Source organism: Pundamilia nyererei, unplaced genomic scaffold, assembly GCF_000239375.1.
Source record: "Pundamilia nyererei isolate P.nyererei 1_Seehausen unplaced genomic scaffold, PunNye1.0 scaffold01421, whole genome shotgun sequence".
Taxonomy (NCBI): Eukaryota; Metazoa; Chordata; class Actinopteri; order Cichliformes; family Cichlidae; genus Pundamilia; species Pundamilia nyererei.
In genome coordinates, this window is record NW_005188822.1 from 2,362 (window position 1) to 11,577 (window position 9,216).

The 9,216-nt window shown below is 53.7% G+C and overlaps 1 protein-coding gene across 1 annotated transcript; it reads left to right on the top strand.

Annotated features, from left to right (window-relative positions):
* Window positions 1–283: 283 nt before the first annotated feature.
* On the top strand, window positions 284–9,199 carry nup98 (nucleoporin 98 and 96 precursor; the record flags this gene model as incomplete). The annotated part of the gene is made up of 20 exons (XM_005755412.1): window positions 284–471; window positions 556–672; window positions 817–1,009; window positions 1,344–1,443; window positions 1,532–1,645; window positions 1,760–1,898; window positions 2,648–2,825; window positions 3,030–3,191; window positions 4,677–4,916; window positions 5,207–5,339; window positions 5,450–5,697; window positions 5,908–6,092; window positions 6,315–6,577; window positions 6,650–6,919; window positions 7,042–7,199; window positions 7,540–7,680; window positions 7,861–7,997; window positions 8,072–8,293; window positions 8,563–8,804; window positions 9,045–9,199. Coding segments are annotated over 20 exons (3,585 nt in total), but the record flags the coding sequence as incomplete, so codon positions are not given.
* Window positions 9,200–9,216: the final 17 nt, after the last annotated feature.

Here is a 9,216-nt window from a genome sequence, read left to right on the forward strand (position 1 = left end):
ACGGACCAAACTTCAGCCAGGAGAACAACTGAGATAATCCATGATGACACCATCAACTTGTTATTGTGGTATAGTAAAAATCTCTGTTTAGTTTGTACCGCCCACCCCTAGTTTCTTTTGCTGCCGTCACGGCGGTTTCACTTCCTCGCTGTCGGTACCTCGTCTAAACAAACCGTTGGGAGGCTCCGCCCCTCACCAGTGACGGGAACGTAGAATTTATTACATAAAGTAATACAAAGCTGTGAGTTAACTTGTAATCTGCATCTCTTCTTTGTTCTGACAGCGCCTGAAACCGACCAATCCGACGGCTCAGAAGGCTCTGACCACGCCCACTCACTACAAGCTGACTCCGCGTCCTGCGACCAGGGTGCGGCCCAAAGCGCTGACGTCTTCCGGAGCCTCGAAGTCGCAGCTGTTTGACGGCCTGGATGACGACGAGCCGTCGCTCACCAACGGAGCCTTCGTGCCGAGGTACACCTCCGCTCGCCACGCAGCGGCAAAGTTAAATATGACCGTGCGCATGCCGACAGGTAACGCTGTCCGTTTCCTCCACAGGAAGAGCATCAAGAAGCTCGTGCTGAAGAACCTGAACAACAGTCAGTACAGCAGTCCTCTGAACAAGGAGAGCGACGACCTTGCCTCGCCGTCAGAGTACCCACAGAACGGACACAGGTCTCGCCACGTTCCTATTGGCTGTCACGTCTATGAGAGTCAAAAGTGTAACATGACCGTAGAAACTGCAGCGCTGATTCAGGCGTGAGCCGCTTTGACGTTTCCTTTCTCTCTCCTCCCCTCGCCATGTTCTCCTATTTGCAGCCACGTGGAGGAGGAAGAGGAGCAGCTGAGGAGGGTGGCGGGCCCCGGCAGGCGGGCCGACGACGACCCGGAGGTCACCCAGTTCTACGTCAACCCCATCGCCAAGCCAATCCCACAGGGCCGCGCCCACGCCAGCCTGCAGGACACCATCGGCGACCTGAACATGCACAAAGGCTCGAGGAACGGCCTCGAGGTCAGAACCAGAACAAACATCACCGCCTCCCCAAGCGCGTCGTCGCTAGCAGAGAACGAGCGCCACAATAACATAGTTACGATATCGGACGATGAACTAGCAGCTGTGAGATTTAACCACGAACACGAAACTAACCGCCGATTTAAGCTGAGCTGCAGAATCAGCGGCACAAATAAATCAGTGTTCGAGTCCCGAACATCAGCTGAACAAATTAGAAACATTAATCCCGTTTTCTTCACTGCTTCTGAACTTTTACATTTTGCTGCCACCTAGTGGCCCGAGGCAGCACAGCACGCTAGAATCGCGGCTAATTCTGAGTTTTTTGTTTTTTCAGCTGAGCAACGATGACGTGTCTGCGTCCTTCGGCGAGGAGTCTCTGCAGGAGGAGCAAGAGGAGGAGCAGCAGCTGTCCCAGCAGTCTCCGCACCCTGCAGGTAACTGAGCGTGCTCGCTGATTTCAGCTTCTGTCCGCATTTCCTTCGCTGGACGGTAAAAGACGCGCGTTTGCTTTGCTGTTTTCAGGCATCGTTCTGAATCGTGTGGGCTATTACACCATCCCCTCCATGGACGAGCTCGCCGACATGGTGGACGAAAACGGGGAGTGCATCGTGGAGAACTTCACCATCGGCAGGAAAGGTACTGCCTGCGCACGTGTGATGTCATACTTCAGTCGTACGCTAACAGGTTTGAGCTGAAGTCGGCTCTGATTGGACAGCTGTCTCACCGCTCTTCACCGATCTGCTTTTCCAGGTTACGGCTCAATCTTCTTCCCCGGCGAGGTGAACGTGTCGGGACTGAACCTTGACGAAATCGTCCACTTCAGACGCAAAGAGGTCATCGTGTACCCGGACGACAAGAGCAAGCCGCCGGAGGGGGAGGGGCTTAACAGGTGAGCGACAGGAAATGACGGGAAACCTTACAAACCAAAACGAACGTCTCAAAGGAAAAAAGATTTCAGTTTAAAAACAAGCTAACTTACAGGATTCGTTCACCTCATTTTTCTAAAACTAAGGACGGCGCTCGCTGCTGGCCAGCGAGAAGAAAAATCCACCCCTTCCCCATTGGTGGAAGAATTTAGCGTATCGACCAATCACAAAATGATATGGCAACATGTGACATCTGGTTGTTTAGGAAGAGGAGGAAGTTTAGGGGAGAGAGTTTTGAGAGGTGTTGTTCAGCGTGTACTTATTGTTTCGACGTGCACAACAAAGCAGTCGGCAGCACCGCGCACTGAGGCGACTGCTGAATGTCACCGTTCTGCCAAAACGCCACCGAAGGCAGATTATGATGTAAACACTGCCTCCAGGTGGGAAACAGGAAGTGATGTGCTCTTCTGTCCTGTGACGCTTTCATGGCGTGGCACAAATCACGTGTGTGGCAGAACACGTGATTGTTCTATAAATAGGTTTAAATGGTTAAAACACTTGAACTGCATTTTTAGATAAATGGATTTTATGTTTTTGTCTGATTTGTGTTAATGTTAAAATGAAAAATGATACCAAAGGAAGCGAACAGTTTTTAAAGGTAAAATCAAAAGTAGTCAAAAACGTGTGATTATACCCTCGACCCCAGAGGGTTAATCAACCTGTGGCGTTCTGCCTCTGCTTCCTGTCCTGATGTGGATCTGTGTTTTCGCAGGCGAGCAGAGGTGACTCTGGACGGCGTTTGGCCGAATGACAAGACGGCCTGCACCCAGATCAGGAGCCCCGAGCGTCTGAGCGACATGAACTACGAGGGCCGGCTGGAGAAGGCATCGCGCAAGCAGGGAGCTCGCTTCCTGGAGTACCGACCTGAGACCGGGTCCTGGGTGTTCGAGGTCAGTTTCAGATTAAAGCTCGCTCGCTGCCCGCTGCTGTGGACTGACACCTGATGAACGTCAGCACCGTCCTTGTTTACGTTCGTTGATGTGTGAATGTTTTCAGCAGGTTCAGATCCACAACACTTGGATAAAAATGATGGAGTCACTTCTGTTTGTGTGGTTCTCAGGTGTATCTGACTCCTCCCCCTCTTTATTCCTCAGGTGGCGCACTTCTCCAAGTACGGCCTGCAGGACTCGGACGAAGACGAGGACGTCCCGCCGAAAGCCGAAGCCAAGAAGCTGAAGACGCTGACGCTCCCTCCCTCCCGGCTGCAGCAGCAACAGCTTCCCCCCTCTCAGCAGCAGGTGGCGCCGCAGGCTCAGGTAGAGCAGCCCGCGCCCTCCCACACTCACCCTCCTCCTCCTCACTGAGGCCACTGATTAAAGGAGTGCTTCACCCAATGGTGTGCTTGCAGGTCGATTTTAACCAGACGTTTTCAGTCTTTTGTTTTTTTTTAAGTTTGAAGCTTTTTGATTTTGATCATTTTCACTCGGAGCAGCTGTGCAGCGTCAGCACGCTGCCTGATGTGGAGCCAGTTCCACCAGTGGCTCTAGAAAGTCACCACTGATTCGTGGATGCAGATTACACATGACCCTGATCTCGCATATTAATCATTTGGGAAATGTTGGACAAAGGCAGAACTGGCTCCACGGCGCCGCCGGCGAGCGTGTGACGCTTTAAATCCTTTTACTGTCAGACGTCGGTGATTTATGAGTGAAGGAGTTGTGTGACATAAAGGTCAAAGGTCAGGAACAGAGCGCTCAATAAGGAGCCGACTTTGAGCTGCTGTAATGAAGTCTGAGAATAACGAGACGCATCCAGGAGTTTTACAGGATTAACGAAGGAAGTTCAGCGTTAACGATGACAGAGGAGCGAAGAACGTCGAGACAGAGTCCAAAATATTTATATTCAAAGCAAAAAACTCGCTTTTTTCTTTTACCAATAAACTGAGAACAAGAACAGACACATCTCTACAAACAGCGTTCTTCATGTTCAGCGAGCGCTCCGGTAGTCCGAGAGGTTTCCAGAACTAAAGATCGCAGACGCTTGATTCTCCGAGAGTCGGAAACAGACGACAGGCTTATCACCTGTGAGAAGGTCGCGAGGTGAAAGGTCGGGTCAGCCTTACAACCAGAAGCCGTGAAGTAGAAGAAAAAAAGGGGCGTTTCAGGGTCAGAGTTCTTTGTGGCAGCGCCCGGGGGTCCAAGCGCCTCTCACTCATCTAAGCAAACGTTTTGCTGTTTCGTGTTTTTGTGATGTTTAGACGCTGACAGACGGTTTGATCTTTGTAAACAAACTCGGTTTATGTTATGAGGGAGATTTTTGTAGAAACCTGATTTAATTTGTGACAAAATGTAACATTTCCTCGTTGAAATTAATGAAAACAAATAAAGTTAATGAAGACATTTGAACTTTGGTCTGTAAACTTTGTGTGAAGATGGTTGTTACTCCAGAGAGAAGCTCAGCTGTGATTGGCTGATAAAGAGGAGAACCCGCCTGTTTTATTCCCACCTGGTTTGACAAAAATGTTTTTTGGGCTGTTTGTCGGTGAGTGCTCGGCTCGATTCAGATTTTATTGGAACACGACCGAAAGCGGAACAAGAAGAGATGTGCAAACGTTTTGTCCAGGATCCGACATGAAGGTGTGTTAAAGTAACAGAACCACAGGTAACACATAGAGGCGGGGCCATCAGGTGGCACGATCTCTGAACTCCGCCCACATCGTCTATAAAGAGCACGCTCTGTAAACTCTGAATATGAAAACTGTAAGAAGCAGCAAAATCACTGCCATGTCTGTTTGCCTTCAGGCCATCGCCATCATGGAGCACCAGGGCGGCGCCAACGAGCTCGACAGCGACATGGCTGACATCACCCAGAGCTTCCCGACAGAGAGCATGCTGGGAGGAGAGGAAGACGGCGACCTGCTGGCGGGGGAGACGGACACGACAATCTCCAAGCTCGGCGGTCTGGCCTCCTCAGAGCTCGACGGCATATCTGCATCCGGCCACATAGCCTCTACACTGGGGATCAACCCACACACGCTCCAGGTACAGCTATGAGCTCCGCCCACAGGAAGTGCATCACAAGGCCTGTTTGTTTGTTTTTTAAAGACCAAATGGTGAATAATGCATTTAACATTATCATACATAATGTTATATAAATGCAGTCCATGAATGTGTGACTGGCAGGAAATGGTTTTAGAGTCACGTGGCGATCCGCTCTGACCTTCATTAGCAAACATGTTTAAACGAGGCTACATCAGGGGGTTACCGAGGCAACCAGAGCCTTTTACTTCACTCTGCAGTTTGTCTGTTCAGTGAAATTGTCTCGTCTTCAGATCATGAAGGCGTCCCTGTTTGCTGAGGACGACGATGACACCGACATGTTCCACGATCACGCGGCGATGAAGGTTTCCACGGATGTCTCGTCTCCTCGCCTCGTCCTGCCGGCCGCTCAGGGCCGACCCTCTGGTATGAAACGCCCGCTCGCTCCCTCACACGATGTTTCTCATCAGTCTGTTAACAGTTTGAGGCATCAGTAAAAATGGCGACGACGTAATCAAACTTCTGTCTCTCTGCAGCCGGCGGTCTCCTTCAGGCTCGATTCACCTCGGGCCTCCCTCAGCTGTCAGACTCTCCCCGCCCTCTCCTTCCTCCATCACGGCCGTCTCCAGCCGGCGTTGAAGCCCCCCGCTCTCTGCAGTGGGCGGGGCCTGGCCCGTCCCCCTTCACGCTGCCCTCCCGGACTCCGGAGCCTTCATTTAGGACGGTTGGCGTTCGGCGGCTCGGCGGCCCCGTCCCCCTCAAAGAGTCGATCACTCACGGGAAGGTTGGTGCTCAGGAGGTCGGCGTTTCCTCTGAAAACACCTCGAGTGCTCAAAGTGACGGTCACGTGTCACTGAGTCCTGTTAACGCTTAGAAATCCAGTTTAGAGGTCAGAGGTCAGAGTCTGTAAAGCATCATCTTCATGTGAACGGCAGGTTCTCCGAGAGGAGACAAGTTCTCCCCCTAAGCTCAAAGTCGGGCCGCTGTTTTTCAGGGAGGTTTACTCATGGACACCGGGCTGTTCGCCGTGCGCTCCTTCCGGGTCGGGTGGGGTCCCGGCTGGACGCTCGCACACTGCGGCAGCCGGCTGAGCTCGCCAACGTCCAAGCAGTTCGAGCACCAAGAACTGACGGCAAAGACTGACTTCAGCTTCCTGCCGAAACCTGCCAGGAGCAAACCGTAAGAGCCACGAACACGCCGCACGCCAACACATCAGCCAGGCTGCGTCTATAGTTACCATGACAACATGGCTCCATCATGTAAGGTTAACCGTACAGGCACATTTTCATCTGCCTGTACGGTTCACCTTGATGTAATGTGCCGTTGATCTTAAATGGTTTTACTTCCACGGCGCGCCCTCCACAGATCAGCTCCATTAAACTGCTTGATTTGGTTCTGCAGACTCACAGAAAGCCCCTACAAGGTAGTGGTGGAGCAGGTGGTGGGTCTGGAGCCTCCCAGAGGGAAAACCATTGAAGAAGAGGAAGATGAAGAGAGCCAGGCGGTGCTGCAGCGCCCCCTGGAGATCTGCCTGAAGCACAGCATCGTGGAGGTCCCCGACAGCTCCGCTTGCCCTGCGGTGCGACCACAGCCCGGCGTGGCGGCGCTGCACGAGTATGCCGAGTGGATCGCCGAGCTGAAAGACAGACGAGGCGACACTGAGCGTAAGTGATGACATCACAGCTGAAAGACGACGCGTTGGTGTTGACGCCGGTTTAAACGCTCTCTCTCTGCAGCGCTGCTGGGGTACTGGGCCGAGGTCTGGACTCTGTGCGAGGCGCTGTGGGGCCGGCTGGGCCCCTCGGATCAGGAGGCCGAGGTGCTCAGCGAGTACGAGCAGCAGCTGGAGAGGAGGCGGAGCTTCTCGGCCTGGCTGTCCCACGGTGCCTCCCACAGGGTGGAGGAGGAGGTGGCTTTGGCCAGGAAAGGTCGCCATGTCGACGCAGTTTTCAGCTACCTGACGGGAAACCGCATCAGCGAGGCGTGCCGACTCGCCCAGAAGGAAGGTGAGGTTCACTCGCTCAAACAGGAAGTAGCAGCGATGAGTCATGAATGTGGCGCTCAGTAGACACGGCGACACGTTTTCCAGTCTGTAATGAAAGACAGACTGAACTGTTTGTCCGTCCAGGAGACCACCGTCTGTCCCTGCTGCTGTCTCAGGCCGTGGGCTCGCAGTACTGCAGGGACCTTCTCGCCCTTCAGCTCGCCGATTGGCACCGCATGCAGACCGACTGCTACCTGCCCGAGGAGCGACTCCGCATCTTCGCTCTGCTCGCCGGGAAACCGGTATGACGCCATGACCAGAGTCTATAAAGCTAATGTGACACATGCATTATCTTCTTCTGTGGTGTTAGCGGTCGTCAGCTAACGACCTGAATTAGTGCCACCTTCTGTTGGTTTTGGCGCATCACGTCCTACCAGGAAAGAATCAACAGCGTGTAAAACAAGAAACATTTTCACGAGCTTCTCTCGTGGTTATTGTTCAGTGACTTCAGTCGTTGCATCCATGTTAATAATGCTTGTAAATTATAAAGCTGACGTCAGGGTGAAATCAGGGCCTGCAGAGATCTGCACAACCTCCACTCAGTCTTCAGCTGTGGTTGGATGCTGACGGTGTTCTCTGCAGGTGTGGCAGTCCACCGACTCTTTGGTGAACGTGTGCGCCGAGCTGGACTGGAAGCGCTGCGTGGCCGTCCACCTCTGGTTCATGCTGCCCCCGACTGCCTCTGTGGCCGACGCCCTCGCCAGATACGAAGCCGCCTTTCAGGTGAGCCGCCGCTGATTTTCTTTGACTTCATTTCTGACTGTCGAGCGTTCAGGTTACATTTACACTCGTAAAGCTTCGTTTCAGTGTGTTCAGCAGAGGGCGGTGTGTGCGGTGTGACGGGTGTAGCTAGTGACCTGCTTGTGTTCGTGCTGATCGGTGATCGTTGTTTCTGTCCTGCAGGGCTTGTGTGAGGCGGGGAAGTACGCCTGTGCACCCCTGCCTCCATACCTGGAGGCGGAGCAGCCAGATCTGGAGGAGGCGTCCAAACGGCCGCTGTACGACCTCTGCTTCCACCTGCTCAAACTCTACAGCGACAGGTAACCAGGCTTCAGCCGCTGGTTGGGTAAAACGTGCAGAGCGCTACTTTAACGCTTCTCCTGTCGCCCTGCAGACACTACGGCCTGCAGCAGCTGCTGGAGCCTCTCGCCGTCACCTGGGAGCGCCTGGACTACCGCCTGAGCTGGCACCTGTGGGGCGTCCTGCAGGCGCTGCACTACACCCACCTGAGCGCCCCACGGCAGGGCCTCCTCCACGCCAGCTACGCCGCGCAGCTGGAGAGCGCCGGCCTGTGGCACATGGCCGTCTTCATCCTGCTGCACATCCCCGAGCACGCGTACGTTCACCGCGCCGCCAGCACGGCGTTTCTTCAGCAGCTTGGCTCTGAGCCAAACAGGGCTCAGGTTGTTTTACGACTCGGATCTTTGAATCCTCGAGTCTCATGGAAACAGCTGACGGCTCTCAGCTGTAGGCGTGTTGGCTCGGTGATCTTCAGTAACAGTCGAGTTGAACGTGATCGTTGCGGCCCGCTTTGTTCTGAAGGCCGTCCTCACTTTAGATCTCAGCTCGTTGTTTCCTGTCTGATCTTCTTCTCTGCGTCTTCAGTCAGAGGGAGCGAGCTGTGAGGGAGATGCTGACGCTGCACTGCCCCCTGCAGGAGACGGAGGACTCTGTCCGCAGGGAGCGCTTCCTGACCGAGCAGCTGCTGATCCCGGAGCGGTGGATCCACGAGGCCAAGGCCACCCGAGCCCACCGCGACGGCGACAGACACCAGCAGGCCCTGCACCTGTACCGAGCCCGATACTGGAACCAGTGCCACCGCCTGCTGATCCAGCACCTGGCCTCAGGTAGACCCGCCTGTTTGCACACGCGGTCTGAACCACGTCCTGCAGAAGAGTCAAAAACTTCAGACTCCTCTGATCTGAATAATTAGCATCATTACATGGTTACATTAGAGAGAATTAAAGTTCCAGTTGGTTCAAAAACACGATGAGCCAACAAGTGCTGAGGCGCTCGAGTCCACACATCACGCTATGTTTCATCTGTGAGATCAGTTTGTTGAATCTCGCTCTCTCTCTCTCTCTCAGACTGCATCATCAACGATAACCACGACTACCTCCTGGAGTTCCTGGAGGGTCTGGCGCTCCCCGAGCACTGCGCCACCATCCAGGACTGGGACACAGCAGGGGGGGTTTACCTCGACTACATCAGAGTCATAAAGACTCTGCAGGACATCCAGCAGGTACCAAACACCTCTGA